The sequence below is a fragment of the Tursiops truncatus genome, chromosome 9, assembly GCF_011762595.2.
Source record: "Tursiops truncatus isolate mTurTru1 chromosome 9, mTurTru1.mat.Y, whole genome shotgun sequence".
Lineage (NCBI taxonomy): Eukaryota > Metazoa > Chordata > Mammalia > Artiodactyla > Delphinidae > Tursiops > Tursiops truncatus.
The window spans coordinates 34,626,327-34,645,201 of NC_047042.1; the positions used below are offsets into that span (position 1 = coordinate 34,626,327).

Consider the following 18,875-nt stretch of genomic DNA (forward strand, 5'->3'; position numbering starts at 1 on the left):
CTGGTCAACCATTGCTCTGATCAATAAACAAACATGTTATTGACCTAGATGGCTTGCTGGTAAACATTAGATTTGGAGACATTTATGGAAGACCAGAACAACCAAAGAAGCAGAATGACAAGTAATGAGAAAGAGAAAGTTCTAAGTCACTATTAAAGGGAAACATTTTAACTGGGAGATTTCAGCTGGAGGAAAATCCCCCAAGATAAGTAGTAGTAACTCCATGGTCTGAGTCATCTAATGTTAGAATGAGCAGCACACTGGAAACCAGACTGCGGCAGCCGGTCCTGGTCTGGCAGAATAGTGAACACCATGAAATAACAGGGCTTCCAGCTCTCACTTCTATGAGTCTATGAAATCCATAGCCACTACCATCTTATACGCTGATACAGTGAAACATCTTTATCTTAAACAATGCCAGCTCTGTAGCTAACTATCAGACCCATGTTTGGACTACTATCATGAAGCGCCATCATTTTTTCCCTTTCTCCTTTTCTATAAAGATATTTTTCAGTTCTACATTGAATTTTTGCCTCTGGTGTAACATTAAATACCATTAGTAATAAATATATCTTTATGTTTTCACAAACTAGTCATATATATTTACATAGCATACATTCCATGCTTGTCCTAAGTCCTTTCTCATTCTCCCACAATCCCACTAGTATTCAGGCTGAATGTTCAATCACACATTTGAAAAATAATCTGCTAGCAAGATTCAATTATTGACAGTAGCTCAAGAACTGATAAATCTTAAGAGAACACCTGCTGAATCTCAGTCATTCCCTTGTGTAATACCAGTTAACTGACACTAAGGATAGAGCATCTGGCCCAGCCTATTTAGCTTTCACTTCTTCTAAGAGTATTACTTTTTAGTATACTCAAGACCTCCCCTTCACTACTAAAATGTAACAAAGTATACAAGTATTTCCTTTGATTTCTTCACCTCCCCCCACCACACTTCTTTTTGATTCCCAGGAAGCATTTTACAATGACTCTTTTTATTATTATAGAAAATGTTTCTTTAAAAAATATTTACGCTAAATATAAGCACTAATTCTTGACGATCACTTTCTGCGTTTAAGGCCGCTGGAAAACAAGACCCACAAACAGGGTGTACATGTTTCTACAGAAAGAGGGCAGTGAAAACCAGTTCAATATGAAAACATGTTTCTACCTGGAGAAAGGATCTGGAGAAAGCATGCTCTGAGATTTATACCTCCAAGAGGCACTGCTGTGGGAACTCCGTGGAGGTCTAACTAAAAATTCTGAAACAGAACCAGCTCTCCTTTCTTATTAGTTCGTTTTGCCTCACTATTATCAGATGTCTTAAATTTGTCACATTCTACTTTTCCTCTCAAATTGAGGTCTCCAGCAGTTTTCATTTTCTGGTATCATCATCAGTAATTTATTAAGTTATGTGTTTATGCTTAAATATAGATAGTTCCGTTTAATCCCTTCCCATATTTTCTATTTCCTGTGTACCCTTTATTCCTTCAATTTTGTCTCATGATGCGCTTTTGAGCCAAAGGTCAAGAGCACAATGAGTCAGAAAATAGGATAAAGTGCTCTGATAACTGTAATTTAGGGAGATACTGATTTCCGTTCTCAGAGATATTTAGCCTGCAGGATGCCTAGCTAAAGTCATCTATGAGTTTGACCAAAAGAATTTTTGAGAATTCTGAGTATATTCGGACACTCAATGCATATAAAGGATGGCATGGGTCTCCACCTGGGTATTTCTCACTTGAGATGCAAATATAGGTCTTAAGTAACTTGCCAATATAAGTCTAAGAAAGAAACCTTATAGCTCTTCCTTCAATTTCTTAGTAAAGAAACGCTGTCATGTAGGAGGTATTCATTATTCTATTTCCATTCTCTGTGACTTGCACTCAAGTAGTTTCTTCCTTGAAAGCAGGAAAGGAACTCATGCGCCCTGAGCGCCTACCCTGTGCTAAGCACCCGAGGAATATGATCTTATTTATTAGATCAGAGCCCCAAACAGTATACATTCACGTTTGAAGTTTGCTAAAGTTGTTCAAAATGACCATATCATTGAGTATCACAACACACCGTGGTTTTTTCCTAAAGAAGTAGTCTTTCTGAATTAAAGCCTGTTAATGCAACCTGATTATAGAAGGAATGTCCTGAACATGATCTACAAAGTCATACTGTGACAGGATAAAATGCAGCCTACCCACACACAGAGCACACACACGGTATAGATTCATATTTTTTTCTGCCAAGGAGCAGGGAAAAAAGGAAATAGTTCTATTCCTTCCCCTCCTCTGTTCAAAGCCTGGATTGAGGCCAGTGTCCTAATCAGTTCTCATTGGCCCTGGAGGAATCAGAACCTTTTGTAAAATATAATAAAGGGCATAAAATCATGATAAAATGCATGAAAAAGCAGTGCCTTTGGTTAGGGAACTAGAAATAATTTAGCAGAACAGATGGATTGCATTGGTTTGGTATTACTGAGGACATGAAAGGGCTTATTTTGTGGCAGTTCCAAACTAAGAGAAAATGTCCAACTTCAATTTGACAAGTCAAAGTACCTGCCTCTGCTGGGGGAGACCCCATTTTCTTTAATCATTTTCAAAGTGGTGACATATTAGGCAAGAATTTCCACTGAAATATCTCATTTTCTGAAAATATTTCATCCAGTGTCCCTAAATATAGGGATGCGTTTTTTATTTTTTCCTACAAAGATCTGCAGGGCTGCAGACTTACAGAGTTAAACTAAAGAATCATAAATGACTTATGACTGTCAAAGTTACCCTCTGTTACAAACCCCATTCTTAATATTTAACAAATCAGTTCACACCTATTCATTATTGTCAATACTCTTTCCTCTCTTAAACAAACACAAAAAATCCGGTCTCATTGCTCATGCCCAAGCTTACCAACCGGCGTTTTCAAATGCTACAACCAACTGCTTCTTTAAATGTTACAAAGAAGATAGTTTCTATCCCCTCCCCGCACTGCATTCTCTCCTTCCATAGATCCCTCATCATCTAATAACCTGTTCTCCTCAGAGGCTTTCTTATAAGGAAAGGGGAATGAAAGCAGGAAGGCGGCTACTAAGCCAGCAGGCAGTCCGACAAGCTCTTGGTCCTTTCTGTCAGTCATATGAAAAGAAAGTGAATTGCAAGTCAGGAGCCCTGAGTTCTGGGTTCTGACTGTCACATGTCCTTAACGTGCCCATAGCCTGCTATGAGGTACCTTTCTGGAGCTTTGTTTCTTCATCTATAAACATAAGGAGATTTAACCAAATTACTTTTAGCCCTAGAATGGTAAGTGAAAATGGTAAGCCCTAAAATGGCTATGAGAAATTACCTTATATACAACACTCAATAAAATATCCTTCATTTTGATTTATAGATTTGCCTTGGGCAAGCAAATATCATAATTGAAATGATAAATTACCATGGTTGAAGCAAGAGAGGAGATCTCACTATGAAGGTTTTCAAAAAGATGCCAGGTTTTCTTTGAAGCCCATTTTTAAAAAATGCTTAATCATATTTGAAAAAGAAGAGTATTTTTTAGAACTCATTTTCCTATCCCATGACAACTTCAAAATAAAGAACATTTTTCCCAATTTAAAAAAATTTTTGTGCATGAAACTTCTGAGTTAATACCACCTTTGTTTCTCAGGTAAATGTTTACTTTTGTTACTCTCCCATCTCCAAATATTTGACTCCATTCACCTCTTTGTCTCTACCTCATTAAGTTTATGTTAAGAAACTGAGTTTCTGTTGATTTTTAATATTGGTGAACCTTGGAATCAGCTGCATAAGTTTAAAAGGTATTAATGTCTGGGTCATACGTTCAGAGCTCCTGCTTAACTTTGGTTACAACCTAGGCATCCAGAAACTGAGACCCACCCAGTGGATTTTAATGGGTAACCTAGGTCAAGAACCACATCTTAGAGGGAGCTGTCCATTCTTCCTGCTCATAAGTGAATTCAAGATGCTGACCCTGTACTAACCAACATAGCTAAAATAAATGGCTGGCAGAGAGAAGGTTGGAGAGTAAAAAAAAAAAAGTTTATCTGATCTTCAAAATAACAAGTGTCATCTACTTGCATGTAATACTGCTGGATTCAGTCATTACAATTTATTTAAAAGTAGTTCAGGGCATAGAATAATTTCAAAAGTACTTCAGAACACAGCAAGTCCATTCAATAACAAATGTCTGGGTGGTAAAAAGCGTATGTACTATGTACTTTTTTTCCAGTTTTGTGTCCACTCATTTCAAACCATTATGCTCATCAGAAAGTAAGAAAAAAATGTTATGCCTTAGTGTACTGGCTCAATTTTCACAATTTTTATGCAACTGAATCTCCTATGTTGTAATTATTTTTTTAAACATTGTAATGAACATTTTACTGATTTGGGTTGAAGCATTTTTTTATAATAATCATGTATGAAACAAATTTGTCACAATAAATATTTTGTTACTTTAGCACAACAACTTTCAGACAGTTCAAATCCATATAACTAGTCATTTTTTGCTAATAAGCTTTAATGCTGCTGTTTAAAAAAAAAAATCCTGTATCACTTTCCAAATGGACTCAGAAGGGCAGCCTGTCTTACTTCCTTTTATTGGTTGTTTTCCACATTAATTTTTTTTTTGCAGAAATCAAAATCAAAAAAAAAAATTCCAAATCATCTTAATTCTGATTATGGGCTGCACACGTATTTTTAACGTTATTTATCTGCCAGGGTCCACTCTACTGGGTTATACAAATTTCTCTCAGAATAATGACACCTTGGTTTACTCATCACATCTAGATCATTTGTACTTCTTTCCATAACTGCCATATCCTTTAGAGACAATTCACCAGATTCCCTGTTTGAGTTTCTTATTGCTTTGTGGTTAGATTCTAAGACACAAGCACACACACAAAAGTTTTTTGCAAACTAAACAAAACAGTAAGCTGTTATGTGCTGCCATCTAGTTAGATTAGTCCATAAAACAAATGTTTAATTGAATTTCCATTAACTTGCAATGTTTAGTACTTTGTAACCGTCAAGTCAGAAAACTTGCACACTTCAAAATTGAGTTTTTCTAAAGAGTATTATATTTCTTTATTTAGATTTACAAAAGGTATTTTAAAAATCACTTGTGTGTGCAGGAAAGTGTGCTGGAGACCCTATCCCTGAGCTCCCTGGCATCTTAAGATTTTACACTAAACCTGCTCTCTACATTTTTCACTGGAATGGCTGAGAAGTCCCAGAAGGGGCAACAGTAGCTTGGTTCTGTGTCCCAGAATTGTTTGTAATTACTTTGTGTTGGCACTTGAATAAAGGAGTTAAACATTTCAGCACAGTATGTTGCTTATGGTTTTTACTTATGAATTAAGCGAAACAAAGTTATTCAATATTAGTCACAAAGAGGCAATGCAAATTCCATATAATGTGTAATCCAACAAAAGCATTATAAAATGTTATTATTCTCAAAACAAATGTGAGAGCAAGCAAATGTCTGTGGGTGGCGTGGTGGGCTGAGAGTCATGAGCACTTCTGGAAAAACACCTGCAAGTGCATTTCTAACAGATGATGGGTCAACCTCTGCAATTTTTTAAGCACAGAAGAGCACATCTTTTTCTTCAGGGGCACACACACTTCAGAAACCTGGCTACCTAATCCAAGAGCTTATTCCCAAAGAGGACACCAAATGACCCCTCCAGACCCATTTCTTATGGTGACAAGAAAGCTGCTGGTTTTGCTTTTTACTCCCAACAGAATCACTAAACTCAGTGTGAATGATTCAATAGGGGAAACAACTAAATGGTATTGGCATGAGGGACTATTAACTATTTCAATTTTTTTAAAACAGTGCCACGTCATGCCAAGAGAAGTTAACCCATGTAACCACTGTAATCTAATATAATAAGGACTAATGTTTTCTCTGGCTGCCAATCAGGACTGTAAGCACAGCCAATTTACACTATAGCTTACAAACTAAAAGCAATATGTTTACTAAAACATCCTAAAAGTTTTGTCTACTCTTAACCAAAGAAAGTGTTATGCTCCAAATTAACTTCTTAGGCATCTAATTTCATATGATACTAGAGCTGAAAGATCCTAGCAAATATCCTGCTTAACACCCTCATCTTACATATGGGAAAACCAAAGATCACTAAGGTTAAATGATCTGACAAAAGTACACAGATAATTAATGGCAGGACGAAGGTCAACTCTAACACTGAACAATAACCTTTGAAGGAATCCATTTTGGTTAATTTTCTACACTGATAAATGAATTGAAACGATACATAAGTTTGATTTGTGGATCAGACTCTTGTTTAAAAACAAAGAAGCCCTTTCAACGTTTTCAAATTGCCATCTTTTCTATCATAATCATTGTTTAATTGCAACACTGACTACTCCATTGGCTGAGGAAAGCATTTTTTTCTCTGTACGCCAGCAGAATTGAGACTCCTTACCTCCTGTCCCAGTGAAATTCTATGGCATGTTTTGGATTAGGTCAGCATAAGTCATAGATGTTTTGATAACACAGGAGCAAATAAATAATATGGGCAACAATTTCATCACTTAGGAAAGCAAACACCTGCTGAACTGTTCTTAAACTATGTTAGGAAAAAGAGTGTTCTGTTTGCACTTTTAAAGTTTTGGATCAGACTTTTGTGCTTGGTCTTCATTAAGAGCCAATCTGCCAATCTGGGCTTTCAAGTGCATTATTTGTTAATTGTGTGATTGTCTGCTAGAGAGACCCGTCTTTGCTGACTGGACTGGAATAGACTCACTCATTCTCACTCAACTGTGGGGTGCCCACTGTTCTTCTAACATTTCATCCTGGGTCTGATGTCACATCAGCAGTGCTGTTGTATAAACTGAATTTCATGGTTTCAAATAATACAAGACTAAAATAATGTGATGTACCAGGAACAGAAGAAGAAGACTGATCACAAAAGGATAATAGACTTTTAAATTTTAAGACCAGTGTGAACCATATTACATTCCATTTACTTCTGCACTTTGCTCCTTTCATAAATAGTGTTCCTTCAGGGAACAGATTTAAGGGATATCACAAACTAACAATGCATTTCAGGCTACCATCAGGCACTGCTAATTTGGAGCAGGTGGGGCAGGGCTTCAGGATATAACAAAGACTTGAAAGTGAAAAAAATGTAAACAGCAATGCCTCAGCTTGCAAAAGTAAAGAGAGACAGCCAAGCTAGGAAACATCTATAGTAGATGCGAAGGTGAGACAGGAACACTCTCATGAATAAATATCCATTAAGGCTAGTCTACCACAAGTAAGTCTCCTTGATGGTTTACTTTACCGGCTCCATATAGGATTGTGCAGACAATAGAGTGGTTTGGCTTCCAAACTGCATTATCAAAATCATGAAAACCTTGAAGATAACTCTAAAATTTACCAAAGAGTATGAAAGCCTTCTGCCATATAATATGGATGCTACTGGAAAAATATGAATAATAGACTTTCACTCAGGAAAGAACCAGAGAAATAAATCTAGCTGAAATTCTGTCACTTTGGGGTTTCTAGGTAAAGGATACATTTAATCAAAAGCAGAACTCCACATATGAAAAACATTTGATAATTCTATTATCAACACATAATAAAACTTGTGAAACTAAGTCTGTATACACTGCTCTGACGTATTCATTTACAATCCCAACTGCTGAATGACCCATCGACATTATCTATATTTTGATGTAAAGAGAATAACCATTTAATCCCCTTGTAAGATGAGACAGTTCATCTTCAAAAGAGAAAATCAATAAAGAAAATAATTTATCCTTAGAAATGAACACAACGAATGAATGAGTTTGCATCTTTAAAAGTCAGTTATTTTTAGTACTTTGCAGAGAAGAAAGATCAGACTGAATTAACCCCTGCTATCAAATAGAGGCAAGTGCACTTTACTCTAAGAAATAGTCTGTCTGCTTTGGCATGTCTATTTCAACTGAAATATTTTACAGGTTCACTTTAAAGTAAATTGGCTTTGAATAGAATTTTATTGACTACATTTTCGATTGTCAAAATCAGTTAACTCAATTAACTCAAAAGTAGTCACAAAAGATTGTCTTCATTTTATCAAAGTACAGTGAATTTAGTATGGTTTCAAAGTATTAGTTTCCTTCTGACATAACTATGGTCAAAATATCAATATTATCCATTTACTTTTTTCCCAAACTGGTAAGAACTAGTTAGATTCCCTTCATTGCTCTATAAAGAAGGATAACAGAACCAAATATGTTCCGCAACATGTTAAATTATCAGTCTATAAGAATAGGGACCATGTTTGCCTTGTGAAATTCCATAATTCTAGTCCCTAGAACACATCTGGAACAGAATATAGACCCAAGAAAAAGTGCTTTTGATCAATAAATGTTAAGGTAATGTAAGAAAACACATGGGGGATATTTTTCTTTTAAAAAAGTTTCAGACTCAAATATAGACTGTTACTGGATCTTAAGCAACTTTGGACATTTACAGCAACTAAATCAAACAACTGCTGGTTGTTATATATTTTGCAGATTTGACAATGGGAGTCTTTTTGACCTGATAACATTTTTACTTTTAACTTTTGAAAGCCTAAAGAAACTAATTTTTCTAAATAAAAAATGAGACTCACCAAGAATCTACAGAAATGAATCTAAACATCAATAAAAAGAAGTGACTTTTCTTGGTAAGAAGACAGTTAATCTTTTAAAACTATTCATTTCCACGAGGCAAAATCGGCATATACGTTAGTTCAGAGTATCGCTTATAACAAGAAATAACAACTACTGAGCACTTAACAGTTTGCGAAGAGTTTCTCAGAAAATTAACTCAATAAATGATACCTAGAATACTACCGTGTGTACAGAAAAACGCTGCAGTAATAGCACATACATCAGGCAGCTGCTCAGTCCATCAACACAGACTGAGTACCCACTGTGTGCCCAGCCCAGTGTCAGGTTATAAGTTCTATGCTACTAATGTCTACGATGGTTCATCAATCATGGTGTTTGTACTACAGAGTTAACATTTTTCTACACCTACCCAATTGAATACTGGCCTCTTTACATGATTTATTTAAGTAAGTAAAAGAGTGTGGCCAATTCAGGATTACCTCACATTTATTTAGCAACCCAGTTTCTTGCAGCCGTGACCAGATGCTCTGTATGCGTCCAGCGTGCTCAGGGTGGGTGGTGGAATTGCCACAAATGCACTGGTGTTTCAGCATCAGAGGATCATAGGCAATTCCTTCAGGACAAAGAAAACACAGCACAAGATGAGTAATGATACAAAGGAATGATACAAGTTACATGACAATATGATTGCTCCAAAAAAGGCATTCTTTTCCAAATAAATTTACAAATGGAGAAATAATACATATCCACAAATTCCCAGGAAGCACACAGAGCTATTTAGCTCTATGGATCTGGATATATATGCAAAGAACTCAACTCATGGATTAATCAGTACTCAGACCCTAGCTTACTTAGTAGTAAAGTAATAAAGATGGCGATACTTAAGACATTTCAGGTTTAAAAAAATACTGTAATTTTACCAGTATCTTAAATCATTATGAAACATTTTTAGACAGATAATTCAATTCAGTAGAGGTTTCAATTTTATCAGTGAAGCCACAAAATGAGCTGACTCTTTAAATTGTGAATTTATTTCAAGAGTAATTCTAGCCTTACTTTAGATCATGTGACATCTGTAATAAACTGGAAGAGTTTCCAACTGCTTGCCTATTCTGCTTATCAATTTCTTCAAAGTTATGCAGAAAGAGCTTCTTCTTATTTTATAATAAAATAAAATCTATAATTTAGATTGTGGAACACTGAAGTGTTTCTTGTAAAAAACGAGTAAGTCAGCTGCAATACCTTTAGTAGAGATCACATAGATACTTAACAAACTCTGCTCTTAAATTATCATGAGTTAACACATTTCATATTTCAGTTACACCCTTTGATGGGGAAGATTTTATAAACATTTGATGAAATGAACTATTAGGGATATATAAAATAGGGCTCTTTAAAGCAACAAATTAGATAATAATTACTATAAAAGCGTTTCCACCCTTAACCCGATTCCTTGCGGGGGGGAACATGTTATTTACAAAATTGCCTGACATAAGACATTATTTAACCAATCAAATATTCCAATAAATTACCATCAAAATACATTCTCTGGGGGCATGGAGTGAGGGCAGAAGAATCCATCATAAGAAATTTCTAAATATCTATTCAAGAACAGATACTATACAAGCAATTAGTGTTAAAAAGTAGGTTCAATTAATGCATTTTATTCTCCCTTACATTATTGTGTTAGAGGAATGTTACTCAAGAGGGAGAAATACTTGTCCCTGTTACTCAAGAGGGGAAAATACTTGTCCCTGACTGTATTAAAATCATGCAGCAGAATGACATGTGTATTTGGAACCATGTGGCAAAAATTATGTCTAGGAAAAAATATCATTTTGCTGGCCCAAATAACATCCACTATTTTCTATTAATTGAAATATAGCTGACATACAATATTACGTTAGTTTAAGGTGTACTACATAGTGATTCGACATTTGCATACATTACAAAATGATCACCACAATAAGTCTAGTAACCATCTGTCCCCATACAAAGTTATTACAATATTTTTGACCATATCCTTTATGCTGTGTATTACACCCCTGTGGCTTACTTATAACTGGAGGTTTGTACCTCTTAATCCCCTTCACCTATTTGGCCCAACTCTCCAACCCCCTTCCCTCTGGCAACTACACATTTGAGTCTGTTTTCATTTTGCTTTGTTTCTTAGATTCCAGGTCTAAACATACAGATTTTAGATTATAGGGTATTTGTCTTTCTCTGTCTGCCGTGTTTCACTCAGCATGATACCCTCTTGATGCGTAACATCGACACAATGGCTTCAAAATCCCTCCTTGTGCCCCTAACTCTCACATTTTCATCTTCAGTGCTGATCTCCCTTCTGAGCAGTACACTTGCACACTTGTCTAAATTGCCCCTCCAAAATCTGCATTTGTTTTCATAAAGTGAGACTATCATAGATTTGAGCTCATAATCTTAAACTTCACACACTGTTCCTCATTTCAGTAAAGGATATCATAATCCACCATTGCTCATATACGAAATCTTACAGTCCTCTTGACACTCCCTCTCCAACGAACCAACAAGTATTGTCTACTTTCCCTGGAAGATACATAATGAATCACTCTCTTAACTCCAATGCCAAAACCATACAAAATCCAAGGTGCTATTATCTTTAATCTGAACTCCTGAGATAGCCTTGTAACTGGCTATCTGACTTTCACTCTATGCTATTTGCCACTTAACAGTAGCCACCTTTGCTTAAACCCTTCGGTGACTTCAAAGATGAGGTTAAAATTTCTCAAGGCAGCATACACAGACCCTTCTCCACTTCTCCAGCTTCATCTCATACTCTTCCCTCACTTGACCTCTATTTCTCCCACAAAGGTTTACCTTCCACTCCTCAAAAGACTCAAAATCATACCAGCCTTAGGATCGTCATACATGCTATCCCATCTATGACCAAAATTCTTCCTTCTTGCCTCCGTAACTCTAGCCTTCATTTGGCTTATACCTATACATTCTTCAAAATTGTTTTACGGAGCACAGGCTCTGGATGCGCAGGCTCAGCGGCCATGGCTCACGGGCCAGACCGCTCCGCGGCATGTGGGAACTTTCCGGACCGGGGCACGAACCCGTGTCCCCTGCATCGGCAGGCGGACTCCCAACCACTGCCGCACCAGGGAAGCCCCAAAATTGTTTTAATGTCACTTCCTCAATAAAGCATTCCCTGGGATCTCTAAATTAGATCTCCTACTATATGCTCTACTAGTTCTTCTAGGTCTTCCTCGGAACATTTAGCACAATTCTGTGACTGTTGTATAATATTGTTAATTGTATATTTTCTTTACTATCTGGTAAGATCTATGAAAACACAGACTAGAGTTGTATTGTTTACCTCTGAACTTTTCGTGTCTGTAAACCATGCTTGGAATATAGTAGATCCTCAAAAGTACTTTTAATGAATGAAAAACATAAATCAATGAACTGATGCAAGAAGTCAGTCAGATATCTCCATTATAAAGACCTCCTTGATGAACCTACTTGGTGGACCTCATTGGACTACTGAAGTATTTATAGCCTTATTTCTTTAATGTTCTACCTGTTATTTTATTTGCCTTACCTTCCAACTGGCCAGTGCCTCTAATACAGGCATTTATTTTACTCGTTATATTTCTACATGGCATTTTGCATAAAAAAGAGATGAATAAATATTTTTAAATAAAGTCAAAAGGGAGACAAGAGGGAAGGCAGGAAAAAAAAAAGGAAGCAGGCATAAAAAGAAACATTAAAAATACAATGATAGGGACTTCCCTGGTTGTGCAGTGGTTAAGAATCCGCCTGCCAATGGAGGGGACATGGGTTCAAACCCTCGTCCGGGAAGATCCCACATGCCGCGGAGCAACTAAGCCCGTGAGCCACAACTACTGAGCCTCCGCTCTAAAGCCCACGAGACACAACTACTGAAGCCCGTGTACCACAGATACTTAAGTCCGCATGCCTAGAGCCCGCGCTCCCCAACAAGAGAAGCCACCACAATGAGAAGACCGCCGTGCACCACAATGAAGAGTAGCCCCCCCTCGCCGCAACTAGAGAAAGCCCTCGCACAGCAACAAAGACCCAATGCAGCCAAAAATAAATAAATAAATTTATTTTAAAAAATACAATGATATATAAGACATGTCTCCACAGTTCAGATATATCAAGTATTTATTTATGAGTTGCTACTACATAAAAGGAACTGTTTAACATATTTTCAACCACAGTTTTGCGCTGCATGAAGGATATATTAATGATTAACATGGAAACATAAAATACAGTATTTCCCTCATTCTGAAAACATATTAAGAGTAGAGATTCTAATCATTAAGTTGCTTATTTTTTTCACTATTTCATCTCTTGACATATCTAACTTCACCTCCATAGTAATCATTCCTCTTTTAACAAAATTTTCTCCATAAGCCACTGCCAAAAAAAATTTATTAAACAGGTTATGGTAGCTGAAATTTATTGCCAAGTATCTGGAGATTATAATACAAAGTCCAGGAACTCCTGGAAAGACATTTGAACTTAAGAGAAAATAAATAAAGTCTGGAACCCCAAACCTCCACTTACTCATCTTAATGACCTAGCAATGAGGTGTTAACAGGTACACTGCAAGGTGAGACTTAACCTCATCCTTCATCTCCATTATTTTCTTCTCTCTTTTTTCCTTTTTTTTTTTTTTTTTTTCCAGTAACAAAAACTTATAGGGTGAGAAACAAGCCTGATCTTCTCTTTGGGATTCATATGGAATGCTACTTTTCTTTGACCCTTTCTGCCTCACTGGTTACCACTTACAACATAAGCCAATGGATCAATCTCTCTCAATCAATGGGACAAGAGTTAAAATTAAGTTTTGAGAAAATACACAAAGGAGTCTTAACATAAAGCCTTACCTGAATTTTAAACTCTAGTAGTTTATTTTCTACAAAAAAAAACTCTCAAAATTTTTTGATATGTTTTTTTAGATAAGCTTGGACTTTGTGCTTACTCTGGCTTTCAGTTTTATTAAATGAGGAAGCACAAAGTGCAGCATCTTTCCCTTTCCTTAATCATTGCGTGTAGTTAAGTCATTATTTAGCCATAGAAGCCATTCATATCTTCAGGTTTATGCTCAATCTTACATGATTGCGAGGCTGAGTCCACCTTGGTCTATTAGGAAAGTTGAGTCTAGAATCTTTAGACCTAAAACTCCTGATCCTGATCACAAGTTCTTAACATTCAGCTTCACACTGCTTTTCTGGTTAAAGCCTGAGGTTTCATACCTTCCTAAGGATTTGCTCAACAACACATACTAAACACTTTTCAGGGCCAAAGAACTGAACCAAGCACAACACAAATATATATATAACATAATATCTTTCCTAAAAGATGCAGGTTCAGTAAACAGTCAGTGAATGCTCACAATGATCCAGGCACCAGCAACTTCATTTTATTACATTTAACTTATGATCTAGCAGTAAACGTGAGGTACTTACGAATATACTTTTATGACATGTTTTTTTAAGACTCTGTATGGTAAGGAAGAAACAAAAATACAGGGTGGGGAGGTCAAAGATGACCTTTTAAAAATAAAAAAAAAATCTTTAAAAAATGGCCTGCAATTGGTAGAATTACTAAAATGGATACAAGGAGCTATTTTGAAGTAAGGGTCATTTCTAATAACCTCTAAATCATACCCACAGCAGCTGTTATACTTTCTAACCATAATTCTAACCTATCCATGAGGTTTATCTTGCCTAATTTTTTCTATTTCTACTATACTCTTTACATTCTAATACCTGAATTATTTGTTATAATATCTATTAACAGGAACACCTAAAACAAAGTACCAGATAGTACAAAATTTTTTTTAATATCTTTATTGGAGTATAATTGCTTTACAATGGTGTGTTAGTTTCTGCTTTATAACAAAGTGAATCAGCTATACATATACATATATCCCCATTTCTCCTCCCTCTTGCGTCTCCCTCCCTCCCACCCTCCCTGTCCCATCCCTCTAGGTGGTCACAAAGCACCGAGCTGGTCTCCCAGTGCTATGCGGCTGCTTCCCACTAGCTATCGATTTTACATTTGGTAGTGTATATATGTCCATATCACTCTCTCACTTCATCCTAGCTTCCCCTTCCCCTTCCCCGTGTCCTCAGGTCCATTCCCTATGTCTGCGTCTTTATTCCTGTCCTGCCCCTAGGTTCTTCATAACTTTTTTTTTTTTGATTCCATATATATGTGTTAGCATATGCTATTTGTTTTTCTCCTTCTGACTTACTTCACTCAGTATGACAGACTCTAGGTCCATCCACCTCACTAAAAATAACTCAATTTCGTTTCTTTTTATGGCTGAGTAATATTGCATTGTATATATGTGCCACATCTTCTTTATCCATTCATCTGTCGATGGACACTTAGGTTGCTTCCATGTCCTTGCTATTGTAAATATTGCTGCAGTGAACATTGGGGTGCATGACTCTTTGAATTATGGTTTTCTCAGGGTATATGCCCAGTAGTGGGATTGCTGGGTCATATGGTAGTTCTATTTTTAGTTTAAGGAACCTCCATACTGTTCTCCATGGTGGCTATATCAAGTTACATTCCCACCAACAGTGCAAGAGGGTTCCCTTTTCTCCACACCCTCTCCAGCATTTATCATTTGTAGATTTCTGATGATGGCCATTCTGACTGGTGTGAGGTGATACCTCATTGTAGTTTTGATTTGCATCTCTCTAATGATCAGTGATGTTGAGCATCCTTTCATGTGTCTGTTGGCGATCTGTATATCTTTGGAGAAAGGTCTATTTAGGTCTTCTGCCCATTTTTGGATTGAGTGTTTTTTTCTTTTTTTTACATTGAGCTGCATGAGCTGTTTGTAAACTTGGGAGATTAATGCTTTGTCAGTTGCTTCATGTGCAAATAATTTCTCCCATTCTGAGGGTTGTCTTTTCGTATTGCTTATGGTTTCCTTTGCTGTGCAAAAGCTTTGAAGTTTCATTAGGTCCCATTTGTTTATTTTTGTTTTTATTTCCCTTTCTCTAGGAGGTGGGTCAAAAAGGATCTTGCTGTGATTTATGTCATAGAGTGTTCTGCCTATGTTTTCCTCTAAGAGTTTTATAGTGTCTGGCCTTACATTTAGGTCTTTAATCCATTTTGAGTTTATTTTTGCGTATGGTGTTGGGGAGTGTTCTAATTTCATTCTTTTACATGTAGCTGTCCAGTTTTCCCGGCACCGTTTTTGAAGAGGCTGTCTTTTCTCCATTCTATATTCTTGCCTCCTTTATCAAAAATAAGGTGAAACTATGTGTGTTGGTTTATCTCTGGGCTTTCTATCCTGTTCCATTGATCTATATTTCTGTTTTTGTGCCAGTACCATACCGTCTTGATTACTGTAGCTCTGTAGTATAGTCTGAAGTCTGGGGGCCTGATTCCTCCAGCTCCATTTTTCTTTCTCAAGATTGCTTTGGCTATTCAGGGTCTTTTGTGTTTCCATACAGATTGTGAATTTTTTGTTCTAGTTCTGTGAAAAATGCCATTGGTTGTTTGATAGGGATTGCACTGAATCTGTAGATTGCTTTGGGTAGTAGAGGCATTTTCACAATTTTGACTCTTCCAATCCAAGAACATGGTATATCTCTCCAGCTGTTTGTATCATCTTTAATTTGTTTCATCAGTGTCTTATAGTTTTCTGCATACAGGTCTTTTGTCTCCTTAGGTAGATTTATTCCTAGGTATTTTATTCTTTTTGTTGCAGTGGTAAATGGGAGTGTTTCCTTAATTTCTCTTTCAGATTTTTCATCATTAGTGTATAAGAATGCAAGAGATTTCTGTGCATTAATTTTGTATACTGCTACTTTACCAAATTCATTGATTAGCTCTAGTAGTTTTCTGGTAGCATATTTAGGATTCTCTATGTATAGTATCATGTCATCTGCAAACAGCGACAGCTTTACTTCTTTTCCAATTTGGATTCTTTTTATTTCTTTTTCTTCTCTGATTGTTGTGGCTAAAACTTCCAAAACTACGTTGAATAACAGTGGTGAGAGTGGACAACCTTGTCTTTTTCCTGATCTTAGAGCAAATGGTTTCAGTTTTTCACCACTGAGAACGATGTTGACTATGGGTTTGTCATATATGGCCTTTATTATGTTGAGGTAAGTTCCCTCCAAATAGTACAATTTTTAATTATGTGTTAAACTTGATTTGTCTAGCAGGCAAATGAAATATGCAAAAATAATTGTTTAAAACTTGCTAAATTGTGCCTCTGAGTACATAAGGAGCATTTTCTAAGACTTAGATTTGTTTGTTTATGTAAATCATCGTATCAGCAGCTAAAAAAGAAGTGGGGGGAAGAAATTCCATCCCAGGGCTTCCAACTAACACTATATGCAAGTCTGTTAGAACCTGGGAAGTAGATTAAGTGTTGCCATTCAACTATATAACCGAGAAGGAGATTCAACCAGTATGTAAGTTGGCAAAAAGCGAAGTCAAACAATTCACTACGTATTTACTGGCAAATATCTAGAAAGATCACTCTACATTCAAGCTTTCAAGAATAAGTGAGCACAGCAAAGGAAATCATAAAGTGAACAAAAAGATAAACCACAGAATGGGATAAAATATTGGCAAATGAAGTGACCAACAAGGGATTAATCTCCAAAATATACAAACAGCTCATGCAGCTCAATATCAGAAAGACAAACAACCAAATCAAAAAATGAGTGGAAGATCTAAAGAGACATTTCTCCAGAGAAGACACACCAGATGGCCAAAAAGCACATGAAAAGATGCTCCACATCAGTAATTATTAGAGAAATGCAAATCAAAACTACAATGAGGTAACTATCTATCTCACACCGGTCACAGAATGCCCATCATCAAAAGGTCTACAAATAATAAATGCTGGAAAGGGTGTGCAGAAAAGGGAACTCTCATATACTACTGGTGGGAATGTAAATTGGTGCAGCCCCTATAGAGAACAGTATGGAGGTTCCTCGAAAAACTAAAAATAGAGTTACCATACAATCCAGCAATCCCACTCTTGGGCATATATCTGGATAAAACTTTAATTCCAAAAGATATATGCACCCCAATGTTCATAGCAGCACTATTTACAAGAGTGAAGACATGGCAGCAACCTAAACGTCCATCAACAGATGAATGGAGAAAGAAGTTGTAGTGTATATATGTACAATGGAATATTACTCAGCCATAAAAAAGAATGAAATGCCATTTGTAGCAACATGGATAGACCTAGTGATTATCATACTAACTGAAGTCAGACAAAGACAAATTTCTCATGATATCACTTATATGTGGAATCTAAAAAATGATACAAACGAACTTATTTACAAAACAGAAACAGACTCACAGACATAGAAAACAAACTTATGATTACCAAAAGGGAAATGTGGGGGGAGGGATAAATTAGGAGTTTGGGATTAGTAGATACAAACTACTATATACAAAATAGATAAACAACAAGGTCCTACTGTATAGCACAGAAAACTACATTCAATATCTTATAATAAACTATAATGAAACGAAAGTCAGAAAATATACATCTGAATCACTGCTCTACAGCAGAAATTAACACCAAATTGTAAGTCAACTATACTTCAAAAAAAATTGTTTTTAAAAGATTGAGTGAGCAGAAGAAAATACAAAACAAAAAAACAAAAACTGGGCCTATGAGAATATGCTACAGAAACTGTAAAGGAAACATCATTCTTACTACTTAGCTCAGTGAATTTGATTTACTATAGGAACAAAAATTAGATTTTAGAAACTTTTTGAGATCCTCAAATGTCAAAAGACACTGATCCTATAAAATAGGAGCCAACAGCTAAAAGGAGAAATCAAGCTAAATTAACGAGTAAAAAGAAAGATGAATAAGGTAAATGAGGATGGCAAGAAAAAACTAAATACATAGTGGCAAAATTAAAATCTACACTGGAGAACAAAAAAGGAATTCACATTTCAGAAAACCAGATAAGTGCCGTTAAATAAAAACTTAGAGATTTACAGAGAGTATGGAGGTCAGAGAATAGACAACTGAACAAAAAGACTGTTCTCGAGGAAGAAATCAGATTTAACTGAATAACTGGAATAATTGAAGAATTTTTCCATAAATAGAAAGAGTCAATGTACATGAGTATGTAACTGCAAATGCTCATCATAAAGATAATTTGGGGTTTTTTTTTTTGGTTTTGTTTTTTTGTTTTTTGGATTAACAGGATAAAGAAAATA

At 36.1% G+C, this 18,875-nt stretch overlaps 1 protein-coding gene across 12 annotated transcripts in view; it reads right to left on the reverse strand.

Moving 5' to 3' along the window:
• Nucleotides 1-18,875, reverse strand: part of HDAC9 (histone deacetylase 9) — a 576,603-nt gene that overhangs the window by 304,102 nt on the left and 253,626 nt on the right. For all 12 annotated transcript variants that reach the window (XM_073809646.1, XM_033862982.2, XM_033862975.2 and 9 more), the window contains one exon: nucleotides 9,110-9,243. In XM_073809646.1, coding sequence (XP_073665747.1) covers nucleotides 9,110-9,243 — 134 coding nt within the window. The remainder of the gene's footprint in view (nucleotides 1-9,109; nucleotides 9,244-18,875) is intronic.